This window comes from Lonchura striata, chromosome 1 (assembly GCF_050655825.1).
Source record: "Lonchura striata isolate lonStrDom1 chromosome 1, ASM5065582v1, whole genome shotgun sequence".
Lineage (NCBI taxonomy): Eukaryota > Metazoa > Chordata > Aves > Passeriformes > Estrildidae > Lonchura > Lonchura striata.
The window spans coordinates 4,931,786-4,948,936 of NC_140703.1; the positions used below are offsets into that span (position 1 = coordinate 4,931,786).

The 17,151-nt window shown below is 41.4% G+C and overlaps 1 protein-coding gene and 1 long non-coding RNA gene across 25 annotated transcripts in view; one reads left to right on the forward strand and one right to left on the reverse strand.

The window, feature by feature from the left end:
- Positions 1–17,151, forward strand: part of PHLDB2 (pleckstrin homology like domain family B member 2) — an 86,728-nt gene that overhangs the window by 25,796 nt on the left and 43,781 nt on the right. For 18 of the 21 annotated variants that reach the window (XM_085578452.1, XM_085578290.1, XM_085578356.1 and 15 more), the window contains 2 exons: positions 7,218–7,327; positions 10,583–11,931. In XM_085578452.1, the coding sequence (XP_085434578.1) occupies positions 7,279–7,327; positions 10,583–11,931 (1,398 nt within the window). In that variant the 5' untranslated portion in view covers positions 7,218–7,278. The remainder of the gene's footprint in view (positions 1–7,217; positions 7,328–10,582; positions 11,932–17,151) is intronic. The other 3 variants (XM_021535386.4, XM_085578855.1, XM_085579216.1) reach the window with 1 other exon arrangement.
- Positions 1,764–16,999, reverse strand: LOC146768573 (uncharacterized). Of its 4 annotated transcripts, none has more exons than XR_014956092.1 (5): positions 16,532–16,996; positions 16,001–16,140; positions 13,336–13,474; positions 7,704–7,842; positions 1,764–5,099 (listed from the first exon to the last, which is right to left on the reverse strand). It is a non-coding gene; the product is annotated as an uncharacterized LOC146768573 (long non-coding RNA). The 4 variants fall into 4 exon arrangements; XR_014956114.1 differs by having other exon boundaries at positions 16,001–16,119; positions 16,532–16,995; XR_014956098.1 differs by having other exon boundaries at positions 1,764–6,055; positions 16,001–16,999.

Sequence of the window (17,151 nt, forward strand, 5' to 3'; positions counted from 1 at the left end):
TAGAAAGAAGTTCCTCCAGAGACTACAGTGAACTGTGTAAATATGACCAAGTTTGGGTTTTTTATCATGCAGCTGGAGTCAGTTTTTAAGCAAACCACTATATTTAACTTTCCTGCAGGTGTAGCACCTCTGTTCCTCACCCAAGGGAGCTCAGTCCTGGGTGCTGCTGCTGAAAGCTGGCACGGGCAGAGCCATGGCTTGGCAGCACAGCAGCCACGGCGGGTGCCACTCGAGCTGTCACTGCCACCGTGGTGGGTTTGCCAAGCACGTGTGATGAGAAGCATTTCATCTGGGGACGTGCTTGCTGCCCTGAGAGTGCTGGGAAATGAAGAAGAGAGGGGACATTTGGAAATATGGGGCAAGCATCCCGGGAAGGAGATAAATCGAGGAGAAATGGATGAGTGGAACGGGAGAGACAGAAGCTGTCGGAATAAGTGGGCACTGGAGAGAACTGATTAATGGAAGGAAGTGACAGGCACAAAGTGGCAGTGAAAGAAATCAGCACAGGGGAAAGCAGATCGTGGGCAAAGGTTGTCCAAGAGTGGGAAAATGCAATAGCTGGGAGAAAAATGGTAATGACATCCAAGAAAAAAAAGAAAAATCAAGACTGGATGAAGCTGTTTTGATTAGTTTTTCTATTTGCTTAGATTTTCTGGGCCTTACCTACCTGTTCTCATTGGATTTCTCAGCGTTGCCCTAGGGGCAAGTTTGTTATGTCAAGTAGGGTGGGAACAGTGAAACTTTTCTTTAAGGTCTCTCTGCTTTTGTACAGACAGAATTTCTGCTTCTGTACGATATGAATTTGGAGACATAATTGTTTTACACTCAATACCCTTCCTGATATTTTAGACTAAGAAAGTTTGTATTTATTTGGCTTCAGGAGTGAGAATCATATTGGTCTATATTGTTTAAGTGTATTTATTTGTATGTTGTTAGGTTTGAGTTTTCTTAGTCTGCACAGTAATCAGTCACAGCCCACCAGCAGAGCTTTGTATTTGCCATCTCTGTGTGAAATTTTAAAGTTTCAGTTTGCAACTCTTTTGAGCATACTCAACTTTTCAATAGGAAAGGAGTTAATGAAATAGCATCAGAGTGATACCAGGGAGCTTGTCACTACTGTCATGAGATGATGCAGTCTTTGGGTCAGATAACTGACTCTGGAACTTAGCTACCAGAAAGGTACAAATATAGAAAAGATAAGTATGGCTGCAGTTTGGCTTGTACTCTGTCAACCCTGTCTTTCTGCATGAAGAAAGGAGTTCATTGTTTTAACAGAAATCTCTTCTAGTATGTTTCTACCTGTCTGGGGCTTTTGTTTGAGCAGAAAAGAATTAACCCTCCTTCTTCCTTCAGCTTATCTCAGTGAGCTACTCCAGATGAAACAGTGGTTAGTGTGACTCTAAGGTAAGCAGGGGCAGTGTTGTCTACTAAAGTAATGCTGTTTGAGTAGGTGGTCTAGTGTCTTGTCTTAGCAAATGCATAGGAATTAGTTTAAATTCACTGAGATCAGTGCTTTAACAGTTTCAGTTTCAGGTAAGAGTAGCAGTTACAGCACAAAAGTTAAAAAGCTTCAGCATTTTCCCCAGCATTTTTATTTGTGTCTCACATGTCAGTGGCTCGACCCTCAGTTTGTAGTCACCCAACTGTAGTGTTTACATGATAATGAACGTTTTCATTTTTGATGTGCATTTAAAATTGTCAGCTGTCGTCACCTGATTAAAATTATTATGTCCATCTATTGGAAAAAGCAATTGATGTGGCAATGCCTGCAACATCAATCCTTATCAAATAGGACAGAATCATGTTTTAACAGGAGGGCAGAGTAATTAAAAATGTCAAGATTTAAGTGCAATTTTTGGAGTAGTCAGGTGGGTTATTACAGTAAAATATATGTGGTTTATGAGTGGGATAATGTTACTCAGGGTGTTTTCTTTGCACTGTTTTATTTCTCCCTCTTCTCCAGTATCCAAGGTGATAATTTCCCAGAGGAAGAGGTAAGCCATAAGAGCAACTTCCTCTGCCACTCCCCTTTCCACATCGGAAACCTGCAGGATTTCAAGGGAGTGACTTAGTCAAACATGATTCACAGATACTTGATTTTTAATTTATTTAGTGTTGCTGAAGGTGCCAAGCTGTGAGTTTTAGGAACTAAAACAATCTTCCTGTAACCAGACCTTATGCTCACTTGCATGCAAGGACCTATGTGTTGCAGGATTTATATCTTGAAAAGACAGGGACTGAACAGGTTTCAGGACTATAGTGGCAAGAAATTAGGTGTAGTTTGGGGTCTAGTGTATTATATTGTGGGACAGGAGGAGGAGGAAATGAAGAAGGATGTTTAAGGCAATTTTTAGATCACAACCTTGCTGAGCTGTCCAATTTTTGACAGAGATGACTTTGCTGTCTCATAAGGATGTGGCCATTAATGGGTACAGAATCTCCACCAAATTGTGCAGGTGCCTTTCTGTGAATTATTGTTTTAGTATGACAGTGGGCTTGGGGAAAGGTGGATTTTCACACATTTCAGAGGTAAACAGATTCCAGCAAGTTTTACTTTGCCATCAGATTGAGCCTATCATGACTTTTGTTTGTAAATAAGCAGAGTAAATCGGGAATAAAGATAGGTTTGATTTAATCAGGAGTAAGCACATTGTCCTCAGATTACGCAGGGAAAAGGTAAATGAGCTTGCTGATGGAACAGTCTGTTTATAGGTGTGCTGTAGTGTGGGAAAACGAAATCTCCAGACACCGAAGCCATCAGCACTCATTCACCAAATTTTGTTCAGGGTGTGAAAATCCGAGAGGCTTTCTTGTTTCCAAAACAGTGTGTCTTTTATTGGAATAGTTGAAACAGGCCCTAATCATTTGAAGATCTTGTTGCAGAACAAATGAAACTCTAACGATGTGCAGGCGGTGCCAGTGATGGGCTTTTGTCCTCACCCTCCATCAGCTGGGGTTTCATCTCTTTTCCAAGAGTGGCAATACACTGCTGTAGGAGTTTCTGAACAGAAATGTCAGGGCTAGCAGAGGTGCCAGTGATTTAATGAAAAAATATGGATACTGATCTATTACTGATATCCAGCTGTGATGGACAAACACTCTCTAACAGTATAAAGTTAGAAGGTGTGTGTTTATTGTGTGTGGGATCGCTCCCAAATACACACTTTGCCTTCCAGGTGATTACAGAGTCTTTTTATCCATACAAGTATTGAATACACAAATTACAAATACATATTCATCATTTTGGTACATCCCATTCCCTGCTTTGTATGCTAATAATTTTAAAAGCCATTCAGTATGCGTGGTTTGTTCCTTGAAATGGGTCGGTGCCCCTTTCATGGGGAGGGGTCCCAAAATGAGGAAGTCAATGAAGTCTTCCTCATTCTGACCTTTCTGCCTTTTCAATGCCAATATGACAAATGAACTCTTGGTAGGACTCCCATTCCTTGTCTTCAATTGGTTTCAGAACAGAGGAGGCCACAATTGTCTTATGTTCCTAAAAGCTCTTTGTCAGTTTGTGTATTCTTCATTATAAACCCAGCTAACTAAACATTGTGCTGACAAGCAATCAATGATTAGTTAACCACTAACTCCTTACTTCATCTAGGCCTACTCATTTATTATTATTATTTTAATTAACTCTAGTAAGGCTTATTTCTAACTAAAATCTTAGCTCCTCTAAAATCTCTAAATTCTTTAAAATATACGTTTCACCGGGAGCTGTAGGGAGCCACTTGCTAATGTGCAGCGAGAAACTGAAAATGGAAAAAACTATGAGGAGCAGAGAAGCCTTGAAAGATAGATGGCCAAGTTTGAGAGTTTTGTTTAAAACTGTTTATTATCAGGCAGAGAAGGGCCTGGGTGATGCCTGAGGCACTGCAGCCCTCCTGACTGGTGACTTGAGAGCAGAGTGGGTGCCAGAGCAGATTCTGCTAAAGGGAGGTGGGTTATCAGCCCAGGCAGAAGTAAAGAATAGGTGAGACGTTTATGTGCTGGGAAAACTCCCTAAATCTAGGGATGGAATGCTGGGAAGTGCTGTGTACACAGGTAGTGGACTTGTGGCTTGGTGGAGCTGCAGCTTTTGGCTCCTACACTGAAATGTCCTGGCTTTAGCTGGGGTACAGTTCATTTCTTCCTGCTGGCTGCTGCAGCATTGTGGTTTGGGTTTAGCATGAGAATAATTTTGATAACAGGCTGGTGTTTTCAGTTGTTTCTGTGGAGTCAAGGACTGTTTGCCTTCCTACACCACGCCAGCCAGGAGGCTGAGGGGACATGGCAAGTTTGAAGGGGACACAGGCAGGACAGCTGGCCCAAGGCATGTCCCACATCCTATGGCATCATAATCAGCATATAAAGCTGGGAGAAGAAGGAAAAAGGGTCTCAAACATTCAGAGTGATGGAACATTGCTTTCCTAGGGGTTTAATTCCTTATTTTTCTCTGCTTTGTACATGACTTTTGCTTTATCTATCCAACTGTCATTAATTTAATACATGTTTTCCCTCTTTTATGATTCTCTCTCTCATCCTGGGTGGGGGTTAGCAAGCAACTGGGGGGCTGGAGTTACCAGCTGGGGTTAAACCACTGCACAAGGGAAAGGAGTTCTTACTGTAAAGCCACCCAGTGTTATAATATCTTAAAATTGGAATCCTTTGTCTGACTCTCTGCTTGAGTTGTGAATCACTGTTTCTTCTGGTCGTTAGTGAAACAAAACTTAATTTGGACAAGGCTCTGTAGAGATGAAGCATGATTGGTAATGCTGTATACATTCACTTCAGATGACTTTATAAATCCCAGATGAAATAATTTTGCTGCATTCCAGACAAGCAGAGTGTGGCATGTGCTCTGTAACGAGAGTCAGCCTTGCTGGAGGCCCTGCATAACCTCATCTGAAGGAATATGATTTCATGAGAGCAGATATACTGTGGATTTTGAGCTGTTTGTTACATTAGCTCATTAATTCATTGATTGTTTCTTGGTTTTTCTCACAGTGGAAAGTTTTTTAAAAAGTTCTTTTCTGCTTCAAATCCACTTATTATTAGTGGTGACTTCTCTGATCTCTCATCCTCTAGGAAAGGAGATGTGTAAAGAGTTCTCAAACCTGAAATGAAACCATATAAATATTTAACTTTAAAAAAGGTTATTAAAAAGCCCAAGTATTCACCAAACTGAATAAAAGATTGAATTTTTAATTGCATAGAAACCCTTCCCTTTCAGCGGTGCTCTCCTTAATGTTTGTCACATTGATTAAGTGGTAGCTGTCACCTCACAAGATAGGAAGGATGAGGTTTTTGGTGATCTTTACCATAAATCAGTAATATTAGAGACACAGAAAATTTAATTAATCTTCCTGTTTTTTTAACCAACCCTTTGTTCTGTCTTCTAATTCCAAATTGTCCCTGTTTTGTTTTTCTGTTCAGTGACATCTTTGTTGCAGACAACTCTGAAATGTTGAGTGTCACTAGTTTTCTGTGTCGAGTTGGACGTGGCCTGAAAAATTAAATTTTTGCTTCTTTTCTGGGGACCTCAGAGCACAAAGTGCAGTATTTTTAATAGAGATAACACAAGCAATATGCCAAGGTGTCGACATAGTGGCAGTATTAACTGGATTTGTGTCCTGATCCTTCAGTGTTTGGTCTGCAGACAAGTAGGAGAGCTGCTGTCACTTCTTGCTGGGGTCAGCTGCCTGTGCTCCAGCAAAGCTGGGTGCCTGGGAGCAGTGCAGGCTTTGAGTTTGGAGGATCTGAGGCAAGCTGGAAGGAACCAGGGAAGGGGTCTGTCCATGGGTTGGAAGACAAATGAGGTGAAAAGGGTGTTTCACGTCAATTAAATAACATTTTGAGGATGACAGCTGGGTTGAAAAAGTCTCTGCTGCCCAGGTTCTTCCCCATCAGCTGCTCTGGAGAATTTCAGTGTTGTGCTGGGAGCCTGGACATGTGGGTGATCCCTTCAGGATGATGGCATGGCAGATGATGGCATCTCAAAGGAACCTGCATCTTGCTCTGAGGGGCAGGATGCACAGTGGGGTTAAAACTTGCTTTGGGACTGAGAAATTACCTGTACAGAGAAAGAAAAAGCATTGCCAAGTGAGGCCAGCACAGGGGTGTTCCTGGGGGAACAGGGGGAAAGCTCTGGCCTCCCCTGGGAGAGCAGCTTGCAGGGAGCAGGAGAGGCAAAAGCCAGAGGTCAGAGAAGGAGCAGGGGTCAGCAGCCAGCTCCCTTCTCCCAGGAGAATAACATGAAAAAACGTGGCACAGACAGGCTGTGCACCACAGCCTGCAACCTTGGGGCTGTGATGACTGCAGTTAATTAAATGGGTGGCTTGTCTCTAGACAGCCCAGACATCTGTCTCCATCCTTTACTTGTTTTTCTGACACGTTTCTATTTGCTTGTCCAGAGCTGAGCCCAGAGGACCTACAGATGGTCACCATTAATTTTGTCACTTGATGCAATTAAATTTTTTTTTTCTTTTAAAAACAGATGTGTAAAAAAATAAATAAATAAATCTGTTAATAGAGCAACTCACTAGAGATCTTCTATTTGGATTTAGATTTAATTTTATTTTTAAGTGTCTGGGATTCAATTTTGGCATTTCTTTTAAACCAAATTTTTTTTGTAGCCATATCAATTTTCAAATTTGATGTTAAACAAACTTTCAAGCTTCCCTTTGCATTCCTAGTCTGGCTTCTTTGGAAACTCAGAAATCATTGCATGCCAAAACATTTTCTATGTTTTGGATCACATACCTGGTTTTGCATAGGTTTATTCATGATTGCAGGATGCTGGTGTTGTGTGGGCTGAACTTGGGCTATGGGCTTTCCAAATAAAGTCTTCAGCAGTGAAGTGCAACCTTATTAGTGATTTCTTAAGGAAGCCACAGGATTACAGACAAAACTCAGGAACTGTGACTAGTAACTGCCTGTACCAAGTCAGAATCATAGCTAATGGCTTGTTATTAAAATAACTATATGTAATTTTAAAAGGATAAACCAGCTGCAGACAGGTTTGGCACTTTTTTTTTTTTTTTCCACAGTCACCATATTAAACATGGAGTGTCCTTTCCAAGTATCTTTTAACATATTTCTCTTTGAGTTTTCTCTGGAAATTTTACTAAAAGAAAAGCCAATTGTGTTCTATATCATGCACTCAAAAAATGTTCCCAGGATACAATTCTTAACATGATGTCGTTTTTTTTTTTTCTTTTTTACTTTATTTGCAGGTCAAAATTTATCTGGTTCACTCAAATTAGTGTCATTTTAACCATCCCATAGAAGAGAAATATGATGCCAAACAGAAGTAACCTCTCCTCCTTCCAGAATGTTGGATCAGGTAATCAATTAAAATCAGGTTTATTTGTAATGCGCTGAGATCTTTCAGAATTTTTAATTGACTTTGGCCCTTTAATTCTCCTGATAAGATCAGTGCTCTGTTCTTATTCCATGTCTAACTCCATTTACCAGGCAGAACAAGGCCACAGCTGGATGTGCTGCAGACAGCCAACCCTCCCCCATCACTTTAAAGCCTGTCTGGAAGAGATAGCAGTGACCCCCAGCTAAACAACTGGGGAAAGGAAGGAAAGGAATAAGGGAGGGAAAATAAAATAATTTTTTTTTTTTTTTAATGGAAGAATTTCCTTCTAGCTCCAGGCAGCAAATAGTTTGCTGAACAGAGGACCCTTGTGCTGAGCATGAAAGCTGGGTCTGACCTGGGTGCAGGATGGGTTCAGGGCACGTCACGAGCTGCAGCTCCCATCCTCAGTCTCTGTGGCTGCGTGCAAAGACAGCATCAGCCAGGATGTGTAACACATCCTGGCACATTCATCAAGTTTCTACTCAAACATTACCCTAAAAAGAAACAAAACAAACAAGATCTGCAGCTATGATTTATTTAAATGTGTGCTGTCGTCCAGTTGGGATTTAACTGTATGACTGTGGGCACTGGAAGCAAAAACAGAACTGGCATAAGGGATAGAGAAAAGCTGAACTGGAGTGGCTGCATGAAGGTATCATGACCTTTTCTTACTGTACTTGCTTGGATTTCAAGTACAATGAACCCTTCACTGCTGTGGTGAGCAGGCATGAAAGTTTCCATGAGCTAACTTGTTTTTTGGCAAAAGCATCCAGTCTTTGAAGGATTAAATGTGTCCTAATGCTGTTGCAAGGGAGTAATGAACAATTATTAATGTCCCATTAATATGTCTGCCAAGCTATTTATAGAGGAGCCAGTGAAATTTATGCAAAAATATTTGAACTTAGCTGTGTGAGTTAAGGTTTGGACAGCATGATTTTCATATTAAATTAGATTTCAGTTTTAAGAGAGATTTGGAAGAGGGGAGAAGAAAGACTCAGATGGAAATTAGGGTAGTTCCACAATGAAAGGTTAAGTATAAAAGGCAAATACATTGTGCTTTACATTTGGGCTCCTAAATAATTTCTAGATCTTATTCTTTTTCCTTAAAACATCACTAATACGATGAATGCTTGATTTATCCAGATGATGTTTTCTTGTCCTGACAAGAGTTCTTTTGAATTTGGGTCATATCTATCCTTTTGTTCAATTGAACTTCATCATTGCTGTTATCAAAACTTATGAAAATAGCTAAAAAATGTCAAGTAAAATATCACAATATAAGAAACTCCAGTTTCACTGCTCACAGTGGTGATGGTGTGATGGAGGACTCCGTGAGCTCACTGGTCAAAAGACAGCTTAGACAGTTGTATCATCATAAGTGTGTAAAAATTATAAATATAATATAAATCCCATCATTACAGCCAGTATAAAAATATTAAATTCAGTGTAGTGATAGACTTGAGGTTTGGTTTTGAAGGTGCAAGTTAATGCTTTCGGTCGCTACCACAGCTTCTAATTAACAACTGCTTAACCAGCAGTGGTCAAGAAGGTGTTGTATTTTACTTTGATTTTTTTTTGTTTGTATCCCCTAATGCTGGCTCTTTTTATCTTCTGTCTACTCAATTCCATTAGTAGTGATCACCTTTGTTCTCAAACTTGGCTTTTTTCCTCAATAACCGAGGAGAAGCTGTAGTTGCACGCCTGGGTGGCGCAGGGGAAGCCTGGGCAGCAGAGCACGGCTGATGCCCTGGACAGGGGTGAATTCCTTGGCATTGTGCCTTATCAGCAAGGAAGTTCCCATGGCATTGTGCCTTATCAGCAAGGAAGCTCCCAAAAACCAGGACCCCTGTGAAGAATGCATTGCCACCTTCCCCAAGATCTGCACCTAGTGATTCTCAATGAAACCAGGTCATGTGAGCTCTGGTGGCAGACAGGAGTCCCAAATTAGGTCTCTTAGCTCATATAATTGCCTGAAGGCATACTTGGACTAAAGTATTGCCTCTGAGGATGTTAAGGACACTTTACACATTAGATTTTCTCACCCAGTGACAAGCTGAAATTCAGTTTCTCACGAGGAAGCTGAAGTCACAGGTGAAATGTAATTGAGCCCAGAGTAAATCCCAGATTTGACCCTTATTTTCAGAAACAACACTTGCTGGCACTGCAGTAAGTGACACTCAAGAGTGCTTTATTAGTTCAAAGTGTAGACTAGCACAAACCAGGGGCTGCTGTAAATGTCAGTGGTGTCATTTCTATATCAGCTGAGGTCTAAGTGTAAACCTGCTGGGGGTCCTGTTTATCTCCTACAGCAACTGGCACTGTCAGGAGCTGAATTCCCTTCTTTGCTTTTGGCAAAGTGGAGCTCAGAACTGTATGCTAGAGCTTGATATATTGTTGAACATCCACCACAGCAAAGTCTTTTTTGGTCTGTGCTCTCTTCCTGAGTATAAATTGGATTTTTGCAATATCATTAGGATCTGTAGCCTTCCCCCCCAGCAGCATTTTTAATAGTCATGTGGTTTTGTTGTTTTGAATTAAGTCATGCAACCTAGCATTCTGCTTCCTTAAGGTTACCTTTTAACCAAAGTACTCTTTGCAGATGGAGTTACAGTCTTGTATTTTTAGAGCAATGAGCTGAAACACCTTCAAAAACGTGCCTTGGTTTTCTACTTTCCCATTAAGCTTCACAGGACCATCACAAAGTAAGCAAAAAAGCAAAAGACTCCTACTGAGCTTTAAATTGAGCTCAGTAAATTGAGTGTGCTGGGGCTCAGATGCACCAGCTACAAGGATTAAAGGAAGAGGTGATCCACATCAGTATCTTATCTCTTTGGCCCTGGGAGACCCGAGTTGGATTCTTTACTCTGCTGTCTGGAGGACAATAATTCTTCCTTACTCCATGGATATCTCAAGAGGCTCAGGATTATAAAGGCTGAGCCATTATCCACTGTCCTATCCTGCAGTGGATAGGACAGCAAAGAAAGAGTCTAACCTCTCTCCAGTTGTGTTGCTGATTTTGGTGTGGTTTTGTGCCTCTACCCCTTCTTTTTCAGTCTCCCATCTTTTGCAGAAACAGATGGGAAAATTGTTCATCTCCTCTGCTTGGTGATCTGAGACGCATTTACTACGAGCACAGTAATTATTGCAAAAAGTGTTCACGTTATTTTGCAGGCATGCACATGCAAGAGGCTATTTGCTTGCTAATTTTTTTTTCTTGTTTGGTCTTCTTTACAGATTCCAGTAAGATTATGGCAGACTATAGCCACTCACAAAACCAGATGGAATTACAAAATGCTGGTTTGGGAAAGGGTTCTGTGGTGAATTCCCTTGAAAATGGTCTCCAGGATATTATGGAAAACCTCAACACGAAGAAATATTCATCAACTCTTAAATTTAAAACGAATGGGGACTATGCTGGCTCTTATTTAACCCTTTCACAACCTATGCCAATTAAACCTAATCCTTCAACCAGTGTTAAAAATACACATGCTATTAACAAAATTCAAGGAGGAAAGCAGTTCCCCTGTGAAAGCCCATATCTTCCAGAGAAAAGCATCTCTGTAAAGCATTTGGGTTCCATATCAGGCATGTCTCCATCCCTCAGTGGGTATAGTTCAGGAAGGACAGATTTTGATATCCATGCCAGCAGAGAAAATGAAAAATCCCTTGGACACATGGATAAGTTTTACTACTCAAAGTACAGTCAGAGAAATAAATCTTATGACAACATCTACTTCCCAGGAATGCTGGAGTCCAAGAAGATCTCAGGCTCTCTTCTGACTATGTGGAATGGAAGCTCGGGGAATGAGCTGGTGCTTTCACCTGGCAGCAATTCTGGGGCAGCCAGCATGCCTTCCAGCCCAAAGCAAGGCAGGAGAATGAATGCTGAAAACAGTCTGGCCCTTCACATAAAGCCAGTGAAGTACAAGGATGGGATGATGGAAACTCTGGGCTCACGGCCTAGGAAATACTCTGGTGGATCTCTAAGTCACATGGGAATGTACAGTCGTTCCCTACCCAGACTTTATAAATCAACAGAAAACCAGCTGGTGCCATTAAGTTTGCCCCCCAGAAGCTCTCTGGGTAATAGTAAAAGGAAAAAACTTGGAGAAAAAGATCTACCTCAGAATGCCTTCGATGCTGATAATTACCTGAATTTTTCTTCTTGCAGCTCAGGGGTTTCACCACATGGAAACTCAGTCTCCAGGAGTAATCCCTATGTCAATTCAACTCTTAGTGTTCCTGCAAGCCCTCGTGTTGCTAAAAAAATGCTTTTAGCACCTTCTTCCCCATATCTCCCTGATGATTTTGATAGACTTGGACTCTCGGGAACAAGTCCCAGTAGTTCTTTCTCCCCGGTGGATTTTGACAGGTCGTTCTCTGTCCGAAGAAACCTTTCCACCAGTTCCATGGAACTTGATGACCCAGATCTGGAAAGTTACAGGCAGACACCAAATTCTCTGCAAACGCCCATGCGAGAGCGGAAGAGCAGCATTAGCTCCATTTCTGGGAGGGAAGACCTCATGGACTATCACAGGAGGCAGAGGGAAGAGCGCCTTCGGGAGCAGGAGATGGAACGACTGGTAATTTTTTTCCTCTTCCTCTTAGTTATCCTGATATTTAGCGTTTGCAAAACACCCATCCCAGGTCTAGCCATCAGGAAGGTACAGCAAAAAATAAGCTGCTCTGTTTTGAAATTCAAATGCTCCAGATACCTTGTTTATTATCACAGTCCATGAAGCGTGCTGCTTGCATAGACAGTACCATTCAGGCACCCTGGAAAAATGTTGGAACCCATGGAAATTGTGTTCAGTTATCCTGCAGGTCGTGTTAAAATGTCTGCATGTATAAAAGCCACAAATTACACTGCAGGGATCCTGCAGGACTTCTAGTTCTAGATGCTGGCACTGTTTTGTGGTAAGTGGGCAAAGAAAAAGAGATTCTGCCCAGCTTTGTGTGCTGCAGAGTCGGGTATATATTGGTGTGGGCTAAACAGCCATCAGCAGAGTTTTTTCTGCTTAATTTTCATTTTTTCCTTCTGAGCATGTTCATGAAAACAGAATGAACTCCTCCTTGCTTCTCCCCCTCCCAAGATGGAGAGTAGCAGAGGGGGACAGTTTCTCCCTTTGTCTCAATCGGTGTAAAGCAGTGCATACTGCCTCAGCTTGGGATTATCTAGGTAGTAAAATATAATCTATTTATACTGAAACCACTTGTGGGTAGGAAAAGTAAAAAGGTCTTCAGAACCCACAGAGGTGTTTGAAACAGTTTTGTATTGAAACTGTCTCTGGAAGAACACATAACAGCTCTTCCAAAGGTTTTTCAAAGTGGCTTTGGGACTCTCTGATCCTATTAACATATTTTATCACCCACATAGAAACACAGGCCATTAGATGGGCCAGTTGGTATTCCTGAGTCTTAAATTTGAGACACTTAATTTTACATTTGTGTGCTTTAATTCACATCTTATGAATCAATCTCAAGCTACATCAGGGAAGGTTTAGGTTGGATATTAGGAAAAAAATTTTCACTGAAAAAGGACCAGCTGTGAGTGAAATGGCTGGCTGGCTTAGGACAAAGGTTTTGGGAAACATGTTTCTCCCTCTTCCTGCTGCCTTGGTCCTGCCATTCCTCTGCTCATTTCAATAATCTTCTCCCTAGTCCTGGTTGTGTGTGCAGTGGTGATTGCTTCTTTGCTTCTTATCAGAAGGTTTTGCAGTCAGTCATGCTGTAAAACCTGAGATAATCAGTCATAAAAGCAACGTATTTGTATTTCAAAGAGAACAGCCCTTTTTTGTTTGTTTTGTTTTAACTATTATTTGTAGTGAGGGATGAAAGATTATGGGTTGTTTCAGTATTCAGTGATGCTGATAATCATTCTGGTTTTATATTTGGATGAAATGGCTACATTCCCACCCCTCAGTATTTCTTCTTGCTCAACAATACATCCTTTAAGTCCCAATTCTTCAAAAAGTGAATTTGCTTACCATTTTTCCAAAGCTTTTGAAACCAAGATGATTTTGTGTGTTGCATATTTGCATATGAAGGATTTTCCTCCTACTTGAGCTAATCTTATACTCAAGATACTGCTCCATATCTGCTTCATTCTCCATTTGCCAGAGCTATCTGATAGAACAGTGAAATAGCAAAATATCAGAACAGCACCTCCTTCCAAAGGTTTGAGAGTCTGAAAAATGCCATAAGCAGGTTTCTAGATCTCTGAGAAGCAGAAAGATATATATTAAAAAATCCACACATCAGTTCTTTGTATATTAAGGGCGTGTCCTGTTCTGGTGTTATTTTACTTCATCCTTCTGTATGGATCCCTGTCCAAAGGATAAATCAAGGATCTGTCCAAACAAGGTCTTGATATATCCAGGCAGTGCTTACAAAGAATAATTTTGTTTGCCCTTGTGTACTGACATGGGCAAAGGATCCACGTCTGCTCAGGTCTCTCTTTTTTATGGGGTTGGGGAAGGTGTGAATAAAAATCCCCAACCAGAGAAGCACTCATGGATATCAAAACTCTGTGCTCTGAGCTTTCAGTACTGTGTTAAAGCCCAGGCTGAGTAGCTGGTGGGTAAATGGCAGGGGAAATTTAGTCTCTCTGTGCACAAGTGTCAGGATTTTCCCTACCAGGTTTTTGAAGCACAGTAGGGAGAACAGTGTAGGAATACTCAGATAAGTCCATCAGAAAATTAACACCCTTTTTTAGAGTACTAGACTGCTCTGTGGCCCAGATAAGAAGTGGAGAGTGTCTTTCTTTGCCCCTGTAGCTATTCTGCTGGCACAGAGTGGCTTGAAAGTGTCCTATTTGATAGCTGATATTCACTTCCGGATGTTTTTTTGCAGCAAAATCCATGCACTCATTGCAATCTGACCTAGTATCTGCCCTTGAACTTGTCTGTTTATTTTCACTTGTTTACTTTTTCTTTTACATATAAATTATTCTATGAGCATTACATGTGTTTAGTTTGCTTTTAAGTGTCAGAGGTTCCTCTGGAAGTTTGCACTTAGACCTGCTGCTGCAGCCTGCGTATGAAACCAAATGATCTGCCATCGTTGCCCAAAGAAATAACCAAATTAAAAAAAAATATATATAAATAGTAAAAATATGCAGGTTGATTGTTTTTAATTATTTAAAAGTCCAAGGTTTAATTTGTTCCTGTGCACCAAGTACGAAAGACACATAAGTACTTGTGTAGGATTTGGTGGTTTTCCTTCTCTGCTTCTTTAGATCTGCTGCCTGTGGCTGGGTTCACGTAAATTAGCTGAAGACTGGTGCCACTTCTGCTTTGCCAGCCTGTTCCTTTGTGGCTTGAGGAGCAGGGGGAGCTGGCTCTGACTCCTGCCATCCCCCTGGGGCTGATGGGCTGTGGAGCAGGGGGGCAGCCAGGGCTGCTGCTGGCACAGGCAGCAGGCTCAGGGCTGCTTCTGCTTCCTCCCCAGCCCAGCTGACCGGACATCCATCCTGGCACAGGCATGTTTATGTGAGCTGCAAAAAGCACAAGCTGGAGTAGCTGCTGCTGACACTAGCCCAGGAGCCTTATAAACAAGGGAGAGAGCTGCTGCCGTGCTCTAGTAATGTTCCATCTGATTCAGTTAGCACTCTTTTTTTTAATTATTATTTAAAGAGGAAATCTCACCCTTTTTTCCCCTGCGATGAAAGCCCAATTGTAGCTGCTGGAGCTAAAAGGGGCTCTTTTTCTTCAGCTGATGGGGTGGCTGGGAGTGGAACTGCACAGGCAACATAGTTGAGTAGATATTAAGGGCCATCTGTTTTCTTTGATAGCTACTTGTTTAAATAGCACTAAAGTTTTCAGTGCTGGCTTTTAGGCAGTACAGTGTATTTCCTCTAGATGGTGGTAGGCACCTAAAAATTAGATGTGCAATAGGTTCATGATGCCTTCCATCGCCCCGCTGTCTGTAGGGATACAGACATATGTGAACATACATAAACATTGTTAATGAAGTTTTAGTAGACCCAGGATTTGTACTGGGAGAGGTTTCACATCATCAGTGCCAGAATGAGTAGTAATAAAATTCAAGGGGCTTGTTCCATAGTCCACTTTGTCACAGTCAGAAGAACACTGAATTTCATTCATTTATTCAGAAGTAGGGAATAGTACAGAATATCCCTGTGCCTGGTTTGCATTGATGCCTTGCAATTTAGTAAGATGTGCTTATGCAAAGGGAAAATTAAATTAAACTATTTTGGCTGAAGCACTAGCTATAGCAAAACAAGGACTGGCAATGAGAGAACATACTAGTCTGGAGTGAGAAGCTGGTGCAAACTGGAGGGAAGGAACTGTTCTCAATCCCAGTTCAAGTTTATCATTGACATAAGCTCCTTAGAAAAACAGTGAATGTACATGTAAGAAAGCAACTTTGGGGCTCTTCTGCAGCTCTCCCCACTATCCTTTTTGACTGGCTTCTGTTCCTAACTTTTGCTGAGAAGGTGATGGTTTGCCTGTCTGGACAACAGTAGGAAATATTGTTCTTTGGGAGCTGAAAAGTGCAACAGCTTCTTCAGGCAAAGGAAACCTGTCTGCATGGACTAGCCATAATTCATGTTAGTCTTTGTCACAAGGGTTAGACTGCATATGTATTTTAAATTAAATTTGAGGTTATCCAGTTCCTAGTGGCACTTACCTGGAAAGCTTCCTGTTTGCCACAGCTGATTAACCAAGGCTTGCCACGATATCCAGATATAGCAGCACTTCTACACATTTGTAAAATTCATAAATGTGATATGTAGCTGATGAACAAATCTAGGAATCACCACATGGTTGCTGTTAAAAATGTGGGATATTTATCTCTGATATTTTGGAAATTTTTTTACAGTCTATCAGTCTATTAATGTCATTGTTAATTAATAGCAGAAGAGGGTTCTTATCTCCTTATCCCACCCTTGTCCTTCAGCATTTAAATTTGCAGCCAGGCATAGGTGATATGTAGCTTTCTCAAAGCCAGGAATAGTGAAGCTGCTCTGCCAGAAAGTGCACAAGACTTGCTACCCATTTTTATAGTGGGCAAGAGAATTACAGAAAATACACGGAGATGTTTAAATTAGTTAGAAATGACATTTTATGGGGAAACACACTGACCAGCTTACAAGGCTTGATTCAGCCTCCCCCCTCCCACCACAACCAATTTTAAATCCATTTCCTGCTTTTGACATACCTATTTTTTCCCCTCTGCTGTGTTCAGTATCACAAATAACTTGTGTGGTATCTCTTGCAAAATTGTTGACTGGATTTTCCATGTGCTACTCATTCTGTGTTCTTCATTGCAAGGGTGCTTTCCTATCTTGCTTCTTCACTGAGAAATTCATTCTGGAAGCAGTTACATGCAGGTGTGCTGGAGCTGGAATGAGCTGGCTGAGATGAAATGATGAGAATAGAGTGTATAAAATAACCACAGAGCTTCCTGTCCATAAGCCTCCCAGCACATGTCAAAATAGAAGTGAGAAATATCAGTATTTCTGTAATGTATCTGAAAGCTCATCAGGAATTTTTTGAAGACTGGTTTTCCTGCAGTTTTTAAGCTTCTTCTGAACAACTGAGAATTGACAGCAGGGGAAAAAAAGAATCCCTATTTTTCCTGACTGCTCAGCAAAGGGCTGGTTTGCTGCTGAAACTCCTCACCTGAGCACTTAGGCTGGAAGGAGCAGTGGCCCTGCTTTGAAATTTGTTGTTTCCTATTATTGCCCAAGGGATGGAAGCTTGGCGTGGGGTAACCTGATATACAGCCTGTTGTTGCAGGAGGGGTGACACCTCCCTGTGTCCTGGTGTCCCTGTTTC